Below are 22,665 nucleotides of genomic sequence, written 5' to 3' on the forward strand. Positions count from 1 at the left end.
GCATTATTAAAATGACAATCCTCACCTTTAATATCAAATGCACAGCACTGACTTTCAGGCAATACAAGCAGTTATATGATGTTAAGTTGGCTGGGGTGAAGGGAGGAAGGAGAAAGATTAATTTATCTTTCTTCTCTTCTACTCTCACAGCTCCACCTTAGGGCTGCTGTGACACTCAGGTGTCACGTCGAATTGAAGTTGGTAGTGACTAATCCTCTCCCAGAGCTTTGAGAAGGCAGCTTTGATTGAATCTGTGAGCTTCAATAAGACAGCATTCTCACCCCCTTGGAGAAATTACTAGCTTGACTTGTATTCATCTGCAGTCATGACAAGGAGGCCTAAAACTAACCCTTTGGCATGACATATTTGATGAAATAATTATAATATGAAAGTCATAGGGAATTAGTCCATTTGCTCAACAGCCTGAAAGGCAAAAAAAGTTACATCTAAGCAGAAAAATTAAAAAAGGCTTCTCAATAACAAAGGAAACAAGAAAAATATTTCATATTTTTACAGCTATATGCAGCATTATATAGTTCAAGTCCCCTGATCCTTAGTCTTACTGTAACCACATAAAAGTTACAAATATTCTGCTTCTGAGTTGTATTTCATGCAAATTATAAAAATGACAGAAATATTTTTTAAGGAATTATATAAAAAGCAAATAAAGCTGTTAAAATAGCTATAAAAAAACTCCTGATTTGAAAACTTGCTAGTTTTTGTGGTTTTTTATAAATCGGGTAGGCAAAAAATGAAAACACTGCTCTTTCAGCATTGGTTTTCAGTGTAATCAGGCCTTTATTCTACAACTTGTCCAAAGGTTTCTGAGCTAAAGATCCAATATTTACCTCCTATTGTAAAATTGTCTTTCCCTTTAGATGTGATTTCTTCCTCTGAATCATGAGGGACAGGAGAACAGATGTAGATGAGCTACTGGTCTGATCAAAAGTGACAATTCCTGTGTTGCTATGCTCTATTTCACCAGAACTGTTCTTTCAAAGTAAATGTAGAGCACTGACTAACAGCTGTGTCTGGATCTGCAAAACTAGTGTTTGCTTGTTCCATGTGAGAGAGCAGACTGCAACCAACATTTTGTTATTGAGCAATAAAAGCCACAGAATCTATCCCTCAATATCTTTCAAAAGTTCTTGTTAGGAAAGAAATTATAGTTGTAATTCTATTGACTGAAAAAACTACATTCTATAATGTGTCCAATCCCCTAAATACAGGGTCTTTTAAAATTTTGTTTTAAACAAAACCATTTTCCTATTCCAGATGAATTCACCATTACTTTATTATTTATTTGTTAGCTTCTTCAGCCAGTTGCATCAAACTCAGGTAACTGAATGACTGAGAGAAGAATTTGTTAAAAATAAACTACCCAGAAGGAGAAAAGACGTGCTTGGAAGCCTTCAGAAAAGCTAAAAGCTCATTTAGGTATCATGTTAACTAGAAAACACTGGTGGTGTTATTATTGCTATTGTTGTTTGGTGGTCAGATTCAGTGTTACAATCCAGTCCTTCGCAGAGGCTTTAGCTGCAAGCTCCTCTAAAAAATGACTTCTTTACCTAAACTGAGACACTGATCCCCTTTTAATGTCTGATTAAAACAAATGAGCTCTGCCAACTACTGCGGCTTTTATGCTCCAAGTGTGGAATGAATTTTCTAATTTCTTTTGGGTAAGGTCTCTATATCAAAAAACTTGGCACTTTGAGAGATTTTGGGGAATAAAAGGCCAAACAGGGCAAAAGGATCATGTTCAGCAGTAAAAAAGCAGACCAGGGAAGCTGTCCTCCCATGTAACCTGTTCATAAATATATCTTACTTTAATTTTCTCAGTTTGACCATAAAATTTTATAGATGAAAAAACAGTATTAAAAAAAAAAAAAAACCAAAAACAGTAAAAAAGGTGTTTAGTGCTCTGATTTTAATCTATGATAGTAATTTTTAACAAAGTTGAATATTAAATATATACACATAAGAAATTAACTTGACAAGAAACAAGTAATACACACTCATCATATTCAGAAGTCTAGGGAAATATACTAAAACAATAATCTTTATCAAAGCTCATCACACATAGATGTAAAGTAATTTTGTATGACTGCTTTAAACATTTTTCTGCCTTGATTGTATATTTCCATACCTTAATATGCTTTAATTTCTCTTAAGCTTTTGATTCAGTTTTAATAAAATTGTCTTAAGCTTTTTTCTTTCATCTGCTTTGTTCTAAACAAACTCATTTTACTTTCCTTAAAAAATAATCAACTATATTAACTACAAAGACTATATTCAATTGCAGGTTGTGGTGTTGCTATAAACCCTGACAGAAGAATTAGGAGCTCTTAGCTGCCTTACCTTCAGCCGGAAGCAGACCAGTCCCAAGACAACCTCAGCACAGATCTCAAACCTTTCATCCTGCAGGATTAAGTGTTCAAATTGATGCGACAGTCTGATGTGCTGGGAAGAGAAAGGGTATCTACATTGAATACATTTGATTCACCAAGAGAAAAGGTGTGCTGAAGTATTTTCCATTCCTATGCTCTATTCCTTCTGCTGATGTGTGATAATATTCACGTATTGCCATCTGCCATCTGTTAACTTCCATCCCATTTATGACTTCCAGAGACCATATGGAGCCATTGCTGTATTAGCATCTCAGTCTGCCTTAGGCAGTACTGGTCTACTTCTTGAGACACTTCAACACAATTTGATATGATACCAGATTAAGAGTAAATAATTTTAATATTTCTCCTTTAGGTTTTATACCACTGTTAGTTTTGGCTGGGAATGGCTAAAGAATCCAGAAGTCATTAGAGGGAAAGGGAGAAGTGCACAGATATACAGGGAAAAAATTGTCACAATTACAGTGAATTTTGAGCTGGAAAGATACGCCTTTTTAGAATAGCTCGCTTAATACAAGAAATCCATGAAGGAAGAGAGAACTTGCTCACTATTCTGACCTGGGTGCTCAGGTTCAGTTGAAAAAAAGTTGATGGCAGTATAGTCAAGCAAATGGACAGCAAATCTCAGCAAACCTGTTGAGAAGTTACTGAGGCAAAAAAAAAAAAAAAAAAAAAAAAAAAGAATGACACTGGGCACCATGTCAGAACAATTATTTTGAAGTAGATGAAACCAAAATTCAAATAAATAGGAAAAATACCAAAAGACATACTAAAAACCAGCTGGGAAGTCTTTACATCAGTCAGTGATACTTGCATACTGATACCATGTTTTGCTTTGCTTTCTTCCAAAGAGAAAATTAATTTAATAGCACTTTCAAAAAACCAACCCATATCCTCATAAAGCACCTGTAGTACCTTATCCAGTCCCTCTCCTACTGGTTTTATCATTAGCTTAGTGTTCGCTGTCTTAGAAAAAGCCAACCAAACAAGCAACCAAAAAAGGTAAGACAACAACAGCAACCAGCCATTTGAATTATAGTTTGTCTTCATGCAATAGCCAGTCTATACCAAAAATTATCTGAAACATCTAAAAATCATGTTTAAAGATTATTCAGTTTTTATATATTTAGGATTGCAAATATTTTTACAAAAATAAACAACTAAGCCCATGTCTTTGCACTTTGACTTTTTGTAAGTTCAGGAACAGCTATTAAACAAAAATAAAACATATCACTTTGGGTCAAAGTTAAATGTGGAATGTTTCATCTCACAAGAACTTCTTCCAAAAGGACAAGGCAAAACAGAAACTACAGAAAAGGGGAAAAAAGCCAACACATTTTGCAATCTTAATCATAGCTTTCTGGTGGTTTTTTATTTCTTAAAATAGGGAAACATAGTTTAGATTGAATCAAAATATTTCTTCAAAACCCTCATACTGGTCATACTGGTACCCTACGCAACCAGCCAGTTTTCCTGTTGTTACCACTTCCGCTCTGCTGTTTGCTACATCCATTTATCATCTCCCTCTAAAATTAGCCTGAAAGTTCTTTGAGTCAGGAATGAGACCAGTGAAATGCTCAATCCCTTCCAAGCATTTGAATATTCTGCTCATACAAAGAGCATTAATTTACAGCTGTGAAATCCAACCAGAAGTATTTGCATACATAGATATTTGTATGCATAATAAGTGTGTGAAAAACATATGTGAAATAGGCAGAGGTGTTGTAATGGTATTTTACTGTCTCCTCCTATCCTCACATTCTACAGCTTTAACCAAACATGTCTTTTACACAACTCCACAAAATTCTGAACAGCATGTACCATGTCTTGGAAATCAAAGGCATAAAACAAACCATGTTCAATGAGATAAGAATTTAGCTGTCCAGCTGAATGTAATCACCAGCTAAATTTCATCACAATTTATCTGGCTAAGAATTGAATAAAGCAAACATTTAAGATCTGGCTTGCTGTGAGAAGTTTGTACAAGAAAATTCCAGACTCAAGCTGTGCACTTTATAGCAGGTGCTTATGTCCACTTTTTGAACTAAATGATTTTTCAGGAATTTGAAAGACATAAAAGCAAGGGAAAATAGAAACATTTTAGTTAAGTCACAAACCAAAATTCTAGAAGTATTTTGCATTCACATCTGGATGCAAACACTTTTATCCACAGCAAGCCTTAACAAACAGCAATAACTGGTAAAGACACTGGGGGGCACCAAGCGTTTTAGGTTTTACTGAACTGGAAGGAGAGAAAGTGAGGATTTAACTGGAGTTTCATGTGTATAGCTTTGCATAAATATAGTTACCCCAGGCCCTGCACCTTTGAACCATAAGCTATTATCCTGAATTGCTCTTAGAAAGATTGCTGCAACAGTAAAGTTAAATATTATTAATCCTGGAAGTTCAAGTTGAATAGAACTGCAGGGCATTTAGGTGTCACACGTGGCTCTCTAAGGTCAAAAGCTGTACCCACGCTCTGGACGTGAGCACGGCAATAACTCACAGGAGGACACGTGTGGCTTTAGTGCTTCAGCTTTTCAAGACAGGCAGGTACACCATGAAAATAAAGTCCTGTTTGGAAAACTGCAGGCACTGAAACTGAGGATAGGAAAGTAGAAGTAAAAGACTGACAGGCTGTTCTCAGTTTTCTGCTGAATGTGTACATATCAAGCCTGATCTATGGATATCTGAACCCTGCAAGTGCTTTTGATTTTGACATCTGTGTCAAGCTGTGTCCCTAGCACTATTAACTTAAATTTGGCATTCAAATATTATTTAACTTTTCAAAATTATTTTATCTAGAGCTGTTATTTGATTTAACAAAAGTGTGGATATAAGCAAACCAACTCATATACTGTTTCTAAAACTACCATTTGAGCAACCCTTTATCAGGTGGGTTCTCAGAGTGAAATCACATGGACTGTGCTAGTGTCCTGAAGTATCTTGGTATATAGGAACAGAATTACAGCCCCAGTCTTTGCAGAGCAGTTTAGCTGATTGAAAAAAAGAGGCTTGTAAGGAATTGTTATGTGTCACTATTATCTCAGGTAAATAACCATAATTCTTCTGCAGAAGAGTGAGAAAGGGAACAATAACCAATTAATTTGGTTATTGTGGATTAAGGGAAATGTTGTACATAATCAATAATAGGAGCAGTAAACTTGCAAGGCACTAAGATGTGGTCTTTATTTTAAAATATCTGTTTTTCTATATATGTAAGTAAATAACTATAACTATATAACTGTAACAGTTTCTGCACTGAAGGGTTCAAGCTGAATTTTTGGGCAACGTCTTCAAGAGCTAAAATAGCTTTTGATTGCAGGGACCTTCTCTGAAGCATCAGAGTACACTACTGTGTATATGCAGATAAACATACTGGCCTAGTCTTGATCTTTTTCTCCTATAGTCATACTTTTTCTCCTATAAATTTCACTTCTTTGCCTGCCTTAGCCTGCATCCCACTACACTGAAGGGAAATGCTGTCAGAAGAGTCTTCTTAACAGCCACTTGGACTGTGCCACTCTCCAGTTCAAATACTATCTCTAGTATTGCTGTTCTTTACAGTTCCAGTTTCTTGGACTCTACTGTTAATTTTTAATGGCATTCATTATCCTCAGTACACTGATTACTTTTCATCCTAAGGAGGATTCATCAAAATCACAATGTTCATACGGATTCCATACAAAAACACACTATCTCCTAAATTTCTCAAACTATTTCTGAGCTCCTTGAGAGGACTTGAACCAATAAAAGAATAATAAAGAGATGGTCAAACGGTTTGCAAATGGGCTATTTACAAATGGGCCGTTTGGATTTCACATTTATACAGACTCCAAGGGGTTGGCATCAGTCAGAGAAGACTGTTGTGTTGGGTTTGCCCTCTTTTTACATCTCTGTGGCTTTGGGACTTACCTCCAAATTTTGTATTTGTCTCTGCCCACATCCGTCAAAGATGACTACCTTTTCCTTTACCGCTGCTACAAACCCTATACTTTGCAATAGATTAATATGACATGCTGTGTGTGAAAAGAGTGCATGACTGGAATGTTTGGAAAACAAAAGAAGTTACTGTATCTAAATCCAAGTCACACATTCTCATCTCCTGGGAATATTTTAGTTTCAAAATGTCATCCTCAAGGAAATGCCAAGTTGAAGTGGTTATCCAGTAATTTTGATGTAGACCTTAAGGCTGCAAACACAACAAACATCTTTTCCTTAAAATATACTAATAAAAGAGGGGGGAAATATTTTTTGTGACAGTTTATATCAAGAAAAAAAAGTTTGTGAAGAAATAGCTACAGATGTCTTTGGTTTTCCACATAGAAACTTGCTAACACACAACAAATAGGGTGAGTTCTTAAGGATCTACAGTGGTTTTTCCCCTCTATACCATGTCAGAAGCTCAAATACCTTTGTATGGAACACCAGGCTGCACAAAAGAAGCCTAACTAGAAATCTATAAACACTGCACAGATCTTCCTAGAGTTTTCCACAACTTGGGAGCAAACATAGGCATTTCCATCCCCAAATTCCAGCCCAAGGAGCTGCTTCAAACCTCTTCTGCCCAACTGTGTTACCCTTTCCTCGGGGCAATTCCTTAATAACACAAGAGAGAGAGAGAGAGAGAGAGAGAGACCACTTCTTCCTGCTTCCCCAGCTCCAGCCCCTCTGTTCTCCACTGGAAGGTTGCAATACCTGCCTCTGCCACTGTTCCTAGGTATCTTCTCATTCTACCTATATCCACTCTATCACTCACTCAAATACATCTCCAAATCATCATATGCAGCTTCAGAAACAATTCTGGCCCCTGCAGGGCTTTCCCTTAAAACCCAGCTAAAAGTCCCGAGGACACAGGACACAGTACCAGCCTGGAACTGCCTTGGCCAGCAATGGGAACACAAAAACGGTTATTTGCAAAATGTTACTGTATGTTTAAAAGAAAGCAGCTTCTCAAGGCCAGGCATGAGACTGAACAATTAGTTAAGAGTTCAGCTAACAACTGAAGCTAAATTCCAAATTATTTTTCAGTTGGAAACTTGTCTATAGGATTGAAATTTTAAACCAATGTCAGGCTGGTTTAGATATTCATTACTACTCTACCAAATGAAGGTTCCTTACAATCTACCTGGAGCTCATGATAATTTCTGAGAAGACAGGAAAAAGTACAAGATAAGAAATGCACTTCCGAAACACAAATCTGAAAACTCACAAGAGATACCTTAAATTCTGCTATAGAAATGGAGCAAATGAAATGCAATTATTTCTTGAAATTTAAGTTCAACAGAGGCTTGCTGGAGATAGTAATTTTATTTTATTTTATTTTTTTAAGATGCTTTGGAACCCACTGAACCTGCATTCATTGGGGGTAGGTGAGGAGGTATGAGGAAAAATTAATTGAATGGTTCCAATTTGAAGATGTATGCAGTGAGAAAAATTCTTCACCTAATTATCCCTCTTGTCTCTTCATAACTTATTTTTATATCTATACTGAAGAACAATTTAGCCCTTAGAAATATAAACCAAACACACTCATTTCAACAAGCCCTTGTAAATCTTAGCTGTCTGAATTACCTTTACAAATGAGGAAACATACAAGGGTTTTACTTTGGCGTCAGTATGTTTACGAAAATATGCATTTGCTTAGCCTTCTTGAACTATATTTCACAGAAAATATCAAAGCTTGGTTCTATGAAGACAAGCAGCTTTTGGACAGTCAGGGAAATATGTGGGAGACACAGAAAGAAGGATTTTTTTGAATGGAAATACCAACCTGTGGAAACTAGCCTGACAAAAGGCCAGGCAATTGATATGAGTCTTCCAAAGCTTTACTTAGGAATTCTTCCGTTTAGTACCAAAATTTAAAGGAATGTGTGTCTGTGAGGAATTTGGTATGCTAGGCTAGGCTCTTAGCTAATGGATATTTTTGTAAATATTTAGACCCAAGTCATGGATCTCCTGTCATTAGAGGTTTCCCTGAGCTTCATAAAGATGAAAGGTATGCTTGAATTTGACTTTATTGCTACAGGGGAAGTATATATACATATATATATATATATATATATATATAAAAATTATACAGGCGTCACATGTGTTTTCTAGTGATTAAAAAACTCTCCTTTTTTTCATCATTAATAAACCTGGTAATAACAGTATTAACAAACTGTAAGTTGTACACATTCTTTTTTTAACAAAAATATATTTTAAACAGGAAAAAAAGCAACAGCAGAGGTAGACATGCCAAATAAGTCATATCCCTTAATCATAATCTAAACATCCTATCAATGCATGCACATTAATAAAATAAAGAATTAATGAGTATCTGTGTATTTGCACAATAAAACCATGGATGTGCTCTGGCTTAATTTGAGAGGGAACTGTGGTACTATACTGTGGAAATTCCAAATTCCTAGACTTTTCTTTCGTAATGATAAGCACAAAACGAATGGCACCTTTGATCCGACCATGATATGAAACTGTGACCTTACATGGGGCAAACAAGCAGCACTCCTGTTGAACTGAGCTGCCTAAAATGGTTTCCTGTGCTTTCTGATGTGTACAGAAGTCATGGAGAGTAGATGGGCAGCCAGCTCATTTTCCTTTGCCGTCCCACCCCAGAGTCCCCAAGAAGGCAATTCCCAGTCACCTTGCGGATGTGCTCCTGCAGCCCCTTGACCCCGTACATCCTCAGCACGAACCAGAGCTTCAGGGAGCGGAACCTCCTGCCCAGGGGGATCTGCCAGTGCTGCAACCCAGAGAGAAGAGCCCGTGTCAGAGATCACCAATGCAGTGACTCAGCAGAACCTACACTCTGCCACGGTTCTGAAGTGAACCACATTGCCACATCCTATGGGCACTTGCTAGAGATGCATCAAATAATAAAAGAAATATCTATTCCTGGTTTATCAATCCCTGTTTATTAATACTATTTAACATTCAAAATTTTCAAATTAAAATTGGCAAAGGGGGTTGGAGCCAGAATGGAAGGGTCACGAGGCAAATCAAATTTCCTTTGTGCATCCTGAATTCTCCTCAAAGGCTTTAGAAAAACAAGTATCTGAGAAACTCATGCACATTGGCTTGTTTAAAGTTGTGGGGCTAGCATCTTCAAAGACAGGCATGTTTTCCATTTCAAAACAACAGTGTTTCCATGGTAAAAGATTAAAATAGAGATGCTTTTAATTTTTTTTAAGTTGTGTTATTCACTATGTTAAAGAAAAAAAAACCACCAAACCCACAACTTTAGGAAATTTCTTTCTATTGCCTAAATCTAAAGACATTGCACATGCAAGACAATTTCTGCCTTTAAACATTTTTTTTTCAAAAAACAAAAAAACAAATTTCTGTTTGAGAATTGTTTAAAAATTTAGCAAGCTGCATCCTTCTTGTCAAAAAACATAAAGTTTGGAAGTTTATGATAGTAATGAAAATTAAATTCCTAAAAATACAAGTACATACATGAAATAGTATTAATTATTGCATCAATGTTGTACTTACACGATAATCTGTTACAAGACCTGGAAATTAAAGAAAAAATGTTCACATTGCATCATCATCACAGCAGCCAAAGACTTTAATCATTCTAATGTTATTGAAAAAGCTGTACCTTAGCTATCCTTTACATCTGCTACAAACTTCAGCATCATCAGTGTCAACAGGAACACTAAATATCTAGCTGGGTACTTGGCAGCATGTTAAATGAAAGTGCTTGTAATAACCTTCATTCCTTAGCTAGTCAAAATTTGCCACTAACAAACAGTTTACAGAAGAAGCACTATTTTCCTTTCTGTTATATACTGCAGATACTATGGAGATGATGGATCAAATATTATGTTTATTTTTTTCTTGTAGAGAAAAAAAAGCAGTAGATAAAAGGCCTATTATTAATTTTGGTTTAAACAGTTGCAGAATCCCCAGATTCACTTCATAACTCATTCTCTGCTGCGAAATGTAATCACCTTTACCCTAGTGAACTGGTAACACTCTTTAAAATAATCCACTTCTAAATACCTTTTCTGCTCATACATATATTTATTGCTAATTCTTCAGGATGTCTAATAAGTGACTGAAAAAATTGACTCAGAATTTGACCTGTTCCTGCTTGGAGAATAGTATTCTGCATTTTTTTTCATGATTTTTCTATTGATGGAGTGAAACCCCTTACACAGACGGGCTAAGCCACAAAGCAGTCAAGGGAGGCAAGTAGAGGACATTATTACTTGTCCTTTATATAAACACACAGTGTCAGGATTCACCTACCTTTTCTTTGAATCAAGGAATTAAACTAATTTCACAGTAAACTTGAACACGGTCAGTTACTTGCTGTAAGACAGTGACAGAAATTAAACTGACGTAATATTTAATGCATTTCTTTAGGAAGCATCTGCTTAGCTTCCTTATAATGCTTTATTTCTCTGCAGAGGAGTATCAGCTTCATAGGAGAGAATGTACTTGGATTCTTTGGGAAAATGCAAAGTACTCCTGGAATTGTTAGCTGGAAGGTAGAACTGTAGCTTCTGAATTTGACCAGTATATGCCATTTACGTAATTTTCAGCCTTTATGTTTTCTAGGGAAAAAAAATTCAAAAGCTTTTTCCTGTGTTACGAGCTCTCTTGCCAACGTTCTCTCATTTGCAGCCAAAACATAGGAAAAACACGGTCCTCCTTTCTCTGTAACAGGAGGCCATTTGGTTCTTTAACCTGTTACTATGTTGGTTTCCAGGTGGTAAAAAAACCCCAAACCCACAAAACAACCAACAATCATTAACCTGTTCCCGGACTTCAGGAAATGAATGTGGTTGTCTCTGCTTGGTAACGAGGTGAATTGATAACATCCATATTTTTCTGCATTGTAGCAGCCATTTCTGTTTGATAGCTGCAAGACTGGTAGCAAAGGAGTAAAGCAACTGGTGACAGATAAATAATCCTACGCTCCTGTAAGGGGCTATGTCTAATGATCCACAACAACGCCTTTCACAAGCTGTGAAGCAGAATGTAATCAATGATTAGTGCTTGATTCCTTGATTACAAGCCTTAGCCTTACATCTGTATTTAACCAGGAGGAATTGCATTGTGGGAGTGTATGTGGTGTTCACAATAGAGTATAAAGCTGCATTCTTCTACCACTGCCATGAGGATTTGACCTATATCCTGGGTTGCCGGGCAAGCTAGTATAATCTTCCTGGTGTGATGATGCAAATCACATAAAATTATAATTAATGAGAAAATAAAGAGTCTCCCCTTGGGGACACACATAATTGCCATATGGTTATTAGGAGTGATTGCTCACAGATAGAGATATTTTTCCGCTCATTTAAATTCTTGAGTGAGAGATGAGCAAATTCAGAAATACTACTTCGTTTTTTTCGCAAACCAGGATAGAAATTCTCAGACCTGACAATACTGAGAATTCAAGACCCTCCATTCAGCAAGTTGTCTTTCCAGGAGTGCTGACATCCCATAAATCACACAGGGGTCAATGGGGACTGCAGCACCTTCGTGTAGCAAATTTGACTGTGTTTATTAAAGAAGTATGGGTTGGAAGTTTAACCAGAGGCATTTGCATTTGAAGTATTGTCCAACTCGTTGGAAAATTGATATCAAATGGGCAGGGAGCCTAGGAAAAAATTAACATTTCTAGACTGCTAGTAATTGGCTGATCTTGAAATCATTATGTTAGACCACATAACCTGCTATCATCCTTATGAAAGGCAAGATGAAGGCTAAAGAACTCCTTCTCCAGCAGGGGTGATAAAGTTTTCAGGTCAACTAGGTGGTCTTACTCAAACTTCCTGTTTTTAAGAAAGGTTTGGTTTTCTTCAGGTGTTATTTAACCCAGGTAAGACCAGAAGTTCTTGTATCAGCACTATCAGTTATCTCAAGAACAAACTTTCGTTTTAGTTAAGGCTGGAATTTTTTTGCCTGAATATAAGTATTTTTAATGTATGTTAAGTAAAAGCTAGTGCCTTAGGTGGATTTGCTGTAACCTGTATATTCCAGTAGAAAAGACTAAAAAAAAGTATATATTTTTTCTTTACAATTCAAGCTTTTAGAGGGTGAACATCAGCTCCAGAATTACTGCATATTCCTCTTTATTGCTCTGTTCTATGTTTGCATTCCTTGGAAAATGGAGGAAAGGAATAAAATACAAGGCTTATGACAGTTCAAGATTAAGGTACATGAATCCATTTTTCCTAGGGCTTTTTAGTGAATAGTGGATTTCTGAATGGTATTAATTTAAATGTCAAGGAGTTCGTAACAGGATACAGTTCTGAACAGCACCTGCAATTCCAGGAAAATGATGAGGTTGAGTATATGGCAAGACCTTCTACAGATGATTCACTCTCTTCAGAAAGTTATGAGGGAACTTCCACCACATGTTGACACTGCACAGTTGTGACCCTCTTCACAATTATTCAGTTAATAACTAGATGTGTAAAAATGGGCTTCAGGAGGGCAAATATCACTCTGCAGTTGCTAGGTATGTGCAAGGACCAGCACTAGTCCAGTAAGGAGCTTTGTACAAAGCCTGAGATTTTTAAGGTCTTTGTGAGCATTTTGTGAAGAGCTTTTATGAGTATTTCGTGTATGACAGATAGTCTGCTCTTACCACCTTTCTCTACAGCCAGTGTAAGAGCATGACGGCCACAGCATAATGTCTAAGAAAGCTATCACTCAAAAGCAGAGCACAGACAGCAAACACAGTTCACCCCCTCTTTGTAATTTCAGAGAGTGTTTGCTCCTCATATGGGTTTCTGAAAAATTTGCATCAGAACTTGCATGAATAACTAAGAAAAAAAGTCACAGACCTTAGAAAGTCTAAAACCAATTCAGATCCTGAAATCATTTGGGAGAAAGATGTGTTAGAGAAGACAGGCTAAGGGACTTGTTACACAACACCCAATAATACATTTATCTGACAGCCAAAAGATAATAAGAATTTTCTCAACACTCCTGCCATCAATCAGTGGTAAGTCTGAAACTGGGGAAATCCCAATATAAAAGTAGTAATGCATAATGCTTTATGAAATTACTTTCCTTGTATTGCTTTTAACTAACTAAAATCTCACTAGACATGTATTTGCACTTTAATGAGCTTAGCTCCCTAGAGTGCTCAGAAAATGGAAAGAGCCTCCTAAACAACTTGGGTAGTTTAAGAACTGCCATTTTCATCTTAAGTCCTTTATTTCCCATTAAATATCAGAGTGCAAACAAAATAATAATAATCTCATTTAATTATAAAATTACCAGACTCCTGATGGTGATGCTGCAGGTAAAGAGGTTCTAATTTAAAGGCACCTATTAAATCCGATCTTTTTTTCACCCTGTATAAAAAAAAAAAAATTAAATAGAGAAATTTAAGAATAAAGAGTTAGGGGATTAAATTTCCACAAGAAGTGAAGTCAAATTGAATGTGTTTAAACTGGCATATTTCCTGCGCACAGCCTGTGCCATTTTCAGTGCTTTTTCACAGCCATATCAGTACTGTACTTACAAGTAGTTAAGTGTAAGGCTCAGCAGGAACGGGCAGCATGACTGCACGACTGCATATTTAAAAACAGACAAGAAACAGACATAGAGGATCTTTTTATGGTGATAGACACTCACACCAGAATGTGAGACTAGCTGAAGCAATGTTAATGTTTGCAGTCAACAGAAGTTGTCTTGAAATTACTGCAGTACAAAGCTGCGTGGGAAGAGCTGTTGCTTCCTAAACATTGCACAGAGCCACACTGAGGCTTTGGGGGTGCTGGCCACTATCTCTCCCTGCTGCTGTGGAAGCAGCAGCAGCAGCCACTGCAAGGGACAAGCCCCCAGTCTGACTCAGGCACCCCTTTTGTACCACGCTGCCATTAGCTGGATCCACTACACAATTCCTGACAGACATTCTACAGCACAATGTTACACTGAGAAGCAAAACTTAGTATTGCCATCTAGGGGTGGCGTGACTGGACTGAGGTTCAAAAGCCAGTGTGTCCCTTTTAGAGAGAATAAACTGTGTTTTGCCAGTGATTAGAACAAGATTTTTCTGGTTCATGCTTCATGCTGAGTAAGACTGACTCACCTCCACAAATGTTGGGGTTTATAGAGGCAGAAGAAGAAGAAACCATAAATCAAAAAGGGAAAGACTGCAACATCATTATATTATGCCTATAAATATATTACAAAGTAAGCAAGAATTATATCAACACAGGGATACTCTAAATGACAAAACCCCAAACCTTTTTTGTGTTTTAATGGCTTAATGTAGAATTTTTAATTTCTAAGCAAAAATCTATTTTCCAATATTTTAGTGTGTATGTATAAATGCACAGGCCAGTGCATATTCCCACTCTCCTTCACATCTAGGCTGTGGTCATAAAACATCTTATTCAAACAAACAAAAAGCCTTCCTCTCACTAATAGCCAGGGAAGTACCCAGGTCAACAGCTAAGTATTTGCCTTCAGGTATGGGAAGTACATAGCTGAAAATAAGTAAACTTACACACATGTAAAATAGCAACAGATTTTCAGCTAAAATAAAAACAATTAATAACCTAATTATTCCTAGAAATGTCCTGTGGACAAAAAGAAGAAAACAATAACTGAAAACAAGCCTAATTAGGAGGAATGTTTTTTAAAAATTCTAGGTTGTTTCACTGTAGTTTATTTGAAGTATTTGATTACTTTGATATATTCCTGTTCAGTAGCTCATTCTCTATGCAGCCAATCCAAGTTACAAGCAATGTCTTTAGATGTTTTGTGAGCACTTAATTTCTTCTCCTGTAAGATGCTGTATTAAACAATGGAACAGTAACTATTCTGCAGCAACCTCTAGCTTAGAAGACACACAAATGGTACGGAAGTTTCCTTAGGCAAGGCATGGAGGAAGGATGCTGCTGCATTCTGCAGGTAGGTCCACACCTCAGGCAAGTCCTAAGTGCTCAGGAGGTCCACACCAGAGTGCTCAGTGCTCAAGGTCTCTGACATAATGGTGGGCTCCCACCTCAGAGCCAAATCCAGTGTGTCAGTTGAGGCAGCTCCTGAGAAGTCTGATGCTGCCACTCAGATGGAACTGGTAAGGAAAGAGATGCCAGTACAGCTGGTAACTTGCAATGGATATCCAGTGATGCCTTAAGTTTTAGCTTTCATATTTTTTAGATTTGGTACTGTCTTAGTGTGTGACTCTGAACTTCATATAGTGTGTTAGCAAATTCTCTTCACAGGGTAGTTAGACAAAACAATCCTTCTCCAGCCTGAGAACCAAGGACAGCTGTTACAGCCTGAGGCCCAAAAGCATAAACAATGGTGAATTGAAGAGAGCAAACCGGGAGGATGGGACTTCATAACCTGAAGCTGTAATTGGACAATTAACCACAACATGTAAATGGACCAAAACTTATAGAAACATGAAAACTCGTGACCGAGTGTCCATCTTGTGTCCATCTTGTGTCCATCTTGGGTAGAACCACAGCTGAGCTTTTGTACTGCCCAAGGTGTATCCTTTGAAAGCCTTTCAAGAAATACCTACTTTATTCCTTTAATTCTGTCTAGCCTCTGTTCCAGATCACCCTCTCTAGGCATCACCAGATATTTCTCCTGGAGGAAAGGCTGGTACCTGCACAAGGTGTGCACAGGTGGATGACCTGTTTTCAGATGGCTGCATTACAAGACACAGATAACAGCCTGTGTGGTAGTAGAGGTAGTAGAGGGACTGAAATGGAGGTAGATATGTGGTCCACACTCCTACAGTGGGTAACACTGAGCTTGAGACGCCTTGGACCCTGGTGATCAAAAAAAGCAGGGGTCCAACCTCCACCCTGCAACATTCAGACCAAAATCAGTGTTTCTAAAAAACCAATGGTTCTTTAGAGGTTTTAGATGTCTGTGAGCAAGGCAAACAAGGAAAGCCTACATCAGGAGCCACACGGTGGTTACTGTAAAAAGATAAGTTGAGTGACTGTAGTGGACGACTCTCTGTTAAAGGGGCTCTGAGGCACTTGTCCACCACTCTGAAAGATGTTCCTTGACTACCTCTCAAGATGAAAATCCTTGGGCTAGATGATCTCCAGAAGTCCCTTCCAACCCCAATGAATCTGTGATCCTGTGAATATGTATTTCACAAATTATATTGGCAAACTAGAATTTTTTTAAGGCTGGATGTTATGCTACTGGACCCAGACCTAGATTAAGTATCACAGATTCGCTTATTAAGTACTCATAATACAAAATGCACAACAAAACTGACTCTAATATTTGAATATAGAAAACACACCCTTCTTGGACTGGCTGTATTAAATTCCTTTTTATAGGAAACTGACTACTGTTTTCTGTACATCAGGAAGTCTGTGAATCTTTTACAAAAGGTTTATAATGAAATTGTCTCCAAATCTGAAACTACATCAGTGCCACATATTGCACTGGGTAGCTACATAATTACATTACATATCTAATGGGTAAATTATTTTAATCAGCTTGCAGCAAAAAGAAATGTGAGTGTGTTTTGGGGAAAGTGCTGAGGAGTCTGGGTTATTTTGAAGTCTGCCTATCAATGGAACTCAGATCACTTTGGTTCTGAAATGGTGTTCACTGTTTACTAAACTCTTTCCATATTACCATAGTATCATGCTTAATACTTTTCATTGATCCTAAGACAACTATGTATCCTTCACAGTTGCTTTTTCTTACTATCCGTCATCATTTATTATTACTTTTCACCTTGTCACGGAGTGTTACAGTTGGTAATATAGGTGAATTTTGGACATCGGTCTTAGAATTAGCTGGACAATGGACTTGGCTTCAAGTCAAAGAGTTTAGGTATACATTTATTCTGTATTAAGTGAATAACCCCTATGCATAAATGCCTTACTGAATTGAAGCCTGAGTGGCTATAGCTGTGAAACTTTTACTTGGAGTAAGGAGATGCTGCAAGGTCTCTTCAGAGTCCTAGTACTGGAATCTTCCTACCTATGAAAACAAGCATTTTGTGCAATGGCTTATTTAGGAAAAAAAAAAAAAAAAAAAAAAAAAGAAGAAACAAAATGCAGAAAAATTACCTTCTTAAGTCTAAATTCTAAGCTTTACTAGAAAAAACCTAAAATCACCTGAGATGGGAACTCACAGTGTGATTGTATATAACTTGTTTTACTGTAAAGCTAGGTAAAATGCCTTTAACATAGTTCCACAGGGTTTTCAGGGAAAGCAGAATTAATGAGAAACTAAACTGTTAGGGACTAGACTGTGGTTCTTAATTGTTCTACCAACATTAAAGAAAATGATAGTGTATTGTCTAATTTGCAAGTTTGTAACAATGTCTTTGAGTGATGAGAAAAAGATGGGTGGAACTAGCGAAGGAATTTGTTTCATCATCTTCCTACTTCCTTGCACACAGAGACACAGTAGGTTATGAGGTGCTGCCACTACTGATCAATTGGGGTCAAAATTTAAGCCATCCACCTTAAGGAAAAGAAAGAACCACAAAGTGATGGAAGATTTAAATGCCTATATCAGCTGAAATAACAAAGTAAAAACCATAATATATTACCTGAAAAGTCTACTTTGCCAGGGAACTTAGAAGAGATGAAGGTTAACCAAAAGCAACTGAGTGATCACTGTCTGCATTTATTCCTCTTTTAAATAAGGCGACTTATTTCTGGATGATGTCTTACAGTCTTCTTTTTTTTTTTTTTTTAATTTTTGCAAATTTTGTTCAATTGTAACTGAAATTAATGTTTTCATTTATTTTGATAAATAGTCTGCATTTGTTAAATAGCTGTTTTACTAATAAGTATCCTTAATTGTGATGCTGGTTATCATTTTGTTTGGCACAAAATAGGATCATCTACTACAGAATGTTTTTAACAAACCCATGCTATTATTACTGCCATGATACTTTGCTTTGTTTGAAATTATGTCTATGGGTTTCTATTTTGGCATCATTTAATATCAAAATGTCTCTGCTGTCATCTGGGAAAATTGAAAGTCAGTAAAAAATTACATAAATAGGGCTTTTTGAAATCAGCTGCTTTTCATCAGCCAAATCTTAAACATTTTTAGAAAGGCTTTTAAAAGAATCAAACAAAAAATGTTATGGAAAAGAAAAAAAAAAAAAAAAGCCCTGTTTAGCATGCTGTTCATTGCACTGATATCCTTAAAATAAGTGTTTTTATGTTTTAAACAGTCTCAAAATGGAGCAAGTATAAATCTGCAGACTTTTTGGAATTTCTCTCTCTTTTTGGAACATCATACAGAGCTCAGGCCTATTTTGAAATTTCATGTTTTTGAAACTTGGATTAAATGGAAGTCTGAATTCTGTAAATAATTTCTAAGATTTAAAGCTATGCAGTTCTTGTAATTTCAATTGAGAAATATAAAGAAATGTCTAGAAAGGAAGACAAATATAAACTCATTTTTGTCTCTTGTATTGTTTTCCTTTACTGTAATACTTACCACATTGCAGAGCAGTCAAAATTCACTAGGAGCCATTTGTGAGGATTAAAGTTAAATGAATCTGCAAACTGAGAATGGATAAATAAAAACAGAATTATGAAAGAGAAAAGGTTCCATGTGCTAATGATATGACTTTGTCAAATTGTCTGTGTAAATATGAATCAACTCCTGAATTAGGTCTTTATAATGCTCATATTGACGCCACCTTATTTAGTAACTGTTGTAGTTAAATCTTCATTTATTTTGGGGGTGGAATTCACATTAGGTATGCAGTTAGGCTAGTGGTATAAACAACATTTTGAGCATTTGTTTGCAATTATACTTTCTTGATACATATGTTGTGGAAAAGTGTATATCTTATTGTGATCCTAAGTAAATAAATCTGCATACTTAGAAACTTTCACTGGAGTTCTTATTACAGTTTCCAATAGCAATTCCCTAAGCTTTCTATTTCCAAGAACATTAAACTAATCCATATAAAATTCATATAGAGGACGAAATTATATGTATAATTCAGAATCTGCACATCATATTCCTTAAAAAAAAATACAATTGACTAGAATTTTTTTTCTTTTCTCTCTTTTTTTTTTTTTTTTTTTTTTTGACAGGGTATTTTCTTTCAGTAGAAATTATTCTTTCATCTAGATCAAAAGAAAAAACACCAAAAAGTAAGCACTTGCAATGAATACATATTTATATACCATGTGCCAGGCCTGGTTTACTTGACATGTTTAGGTGAGGCATCAGAAGAAACCCAGGTGGGTAAGATGGATACCATTTCAGAAAGATTTCATTCATGTTTTCTGTTTTAACAAAGGCAGAAGTCACCAGCCTTAAAATGCTGGGGATGGGGACCTGGCAGCATCATGGTCTGACTATTCCATATAGCACTTTTCTGTTCTCATTTGCTTCTCGTAATCTTTCCTGTCACCTGTAAACAATTAACAATTGCTCTAATAAGAGAAGATGATCTGTCTGTCTATCTATCTATACATCTATCTAGCTATCACCCTGTACTATGTAAGCTAGGAAATCTATTCATGGTTGTTAAATATTTACCCTTATGAAAAATGCTGCCCCAGACAAGGGATGCTGTTTCATTTCCTTCAGGAACCAATAACAATAATTTAAAAAATATTCCCCCACAGGAAATTACAGCAAGCTTCATTTGCTGATAAAAAAGAGACAGAAAGAAATGCTTTATTTGTGAGGGGGTTTTCCCTCCTCTTCTTCATTAGTCACTGCCTATCAGTGCTGTGTTTAAACTTCTGGCTTTACCAAACAGTAATATTTTCTCCACTGACGTGGAAGACAAGGACTTATCTGACTGAGGGGAGCAGCAGGAAATTGAAGTATTCTTATCTAAGCAACTGAATGCCAAGTAGCTCAGCAAGGCGGGGGGAAAGGAACAGCAGTGCTGTTGGGGGAATATTTCATTTAGGTCTCTTGGTTATTAAACCCTGTCTGTTTGAGATACAGCCACTGGCTCTATACTATATGGCTTACAGGATGTAAGAAGAAAATCAGACATAATGAGCTCATTAATTTGTTAATTTGTTTTTACTTTTTTTTTTGTGTAATGTAAAATTAGGATGTTACAAATATGTCTTTGTCAATATTTGGGGAAAAGCTCCTCTTTTGTATTTGTTATTCTGAATGACAAGTATGACTCCTCTTCTTATAGAGGAGTACAATTGCGTAGTCCCAGTACAAACCATTAAAAATTTAAAAATTTCAGTAATGTAATAGAATGTACAGAGATTTGTAGTGCAAACTGAAGCACAGCTTACTCAGAGATTCTGGAAGAGCTATCAATCTTGGGTGCATAGGAGACACACAAATTCTATGAAAGAGCAAGGTTTCAGCAGTCTGCTAGAGAAAAAAAAAACACTCATTCACCTCCACTCCATTTAAAAGATGCCTGAATTCAGGGCAGATGAAAGCACTTCCTGCATAGGCTGCATCAATATGCATCCAGATATTTTCCTTATTACCTACAAAAAATAATTGAAGGAAATAAATTAAACTGCAGATTAAAAAGCCTAATTATTTTGCATGAAACCAAGTGCCTGAGAGGTTTCTCTTTGATGTTATTATTTTCCCAATTTAAAATTAAATGAAGAGATTAAATATTTCCACCACCTGGGTTTTGATTAATATATAAAAATGTATGTATAACATATTATTTTTCCTTCCCACTTCTACTAGAAAAAAGTTACAGAACCATAGAATCATAGAATATCATGTATTGGAAAGGACCCATAAGGATCATCATAGGTTTATCTTACTAAAATTAAGCAACATAAATTATTTGGCAGTTTTGATTTAAGAACCATTACAAAATATACTTAAAAAAATGTAACTTGAGATTTAGCTATCATTTCTATGATAATAAAACTACTTTAGCAGGAGGAAATAGAATATTAGCTGTGCTCCCAACTTCCAATTCATGAATCACAAACACTTTTCTAAATAGTACTTTGTACATATTGATAAATGTGCATACAAATGGTTTTGAACTATGTGCAGCAAACTATTTGTTTCAAGGATGGAGACACATGTGAAAGCAAGCAGTGAAAGGCTAAGAAATGCAAACATGCTACTTTGGATTAGTCACTGAATGGTTTCTGCAGAACTGTTTTGGCATATGAGCAGCTCACGTATATGGTGTAATTAAGTATTCACACTCTACTAGAGAACAGTATTTTAATGCTCTCAGTAACAATTACAGTCTATCAGTTGATGGCTGAAGCCCATATTACATCTTTACACTGGCCACCAAATAATTTTGATGGTTATTTCCACATATAGAGGTATATCCACCGAGATCTGCAGTTGGGCACCAAGTCCATGATGAAATTTGCATTCTTGTGAACTAAATCTTCTTTTTGCATGAATGTCTGGGAAAGCTAATAAAATACTATTCACAACATCCACAACTTAGGTTTACTTGAATGCATGTTGAAAGTTTAACTGATTATCTATTTTTAAATACACTTGGTTTGAGACACTGCCTTTATATTATAGGACTGCTCCTCATGAATGCTAAGGAGAAAATTAGGCAGAAAAGCTAGCATGAGACTTTCGACTTCACTGGTATGCCCTCCTCCTGCTGGGTTCTGCTGCACAAGCAGGGAATCATTGAAGTGAAACATATGATTACTTGCTAGGACTAAACGTATTGGTGTCACTATTTTAATAGTGACCCTATTTTAATAGGTCTGTAGGAATACCACAAATAGCAAAATAATCTGCTAAGAAGACTACGAGGAACCTGTTTAAAAAGAAGAATTGGGAGAAAACGAGTCTCTGGTGCTTGTGCTGAAAGGCAGGAAACCTCACAGAGGAAATGACCATCACAAAAACCCCAAAGTTTACAATCCCACCTGAATGAATTAACAGGACATCAAACCAAGCTGTGTTTCTATGAAGTTGCTTCCAGCTGCTTCCAGCTATGGATTTCACGTTCTAAATGTACACTTGAAGAGATAGGGTGTGCTTTGATACCATTTTCATCAGCCAGCAAACATGATTTGATCAAGCCCTGCTGCAGATCAAAGCTTGACACAATAAACCATAACACAGAAAGAAATACTTATGAAGAGTCCATGATTCGATCACTGTATTAAACACACTGGCATTTGTCCTATTTTCTTGGAAGAAGAAGGAAATTGGGAAGAGAACAGTAAGGATTAAGAACAGATGGGGATTTTTGGTGCATATTTCCCTATCTTTTATAGCTGTTAGAAGGCAGGTACAAAACACTTGGCGCAGAGCAGAATTAAGAGTTAAACTTTTCCTTGATATTCAGCATTGCTCTAGATGCTCTTGC

At 36.4% G+C, this 22,665-nt stretch overlaps 1 protein-coding gene across 1 annotated transcript in view; it reads right to left on the bottom strand.

Moving 5' to 3' along the window:
• DDC (dopa decarboxylase) overlaps positions 1–22,665 on the bottom strand; it is a 69,361-nt gene that overhangs the window by 3,422 nt on the left and 43,274 nt on the right. The window contains exons 8-13 of the mRNA XM_083861411.1: positions 20,733–20,827; positions 18,834–18,901; positions 13,653–13,729; positions 9,903–9,922; positions 9,052–9,150; positions 2,359–2,460 (exon numbers count right to left, since the gene is read on the bottom strand). Of these exons, the coding sequence (XP_083717537.1) occupies positions 2,359–2,460; positions 9,052–9,150; positions 9,903–9,922; positions 13,653–13,729; positions 18,834–18,901; positions 20,733–20,827 (461 nt within the window). The remainder of the gene's footprint in view (positions 1–2,358; positions 2,461–9,051; positions 9,151–9,902; positions 9,923–13,652; positions 13,730–18,833; positions 18,902–20,732; positions 20,828–22,665) is intronic.

Source organism: Zosterops lateralis (genome assembly GCF_965231275.1).
Source record: "Zosterops lateralis genome assembly, chromosome: 1".
NCBI lineage: Eukaryota > Metazoa > Chordata > Aves > Passeriformes > Zosteropidae > Zosterops > Zosterops lateralis.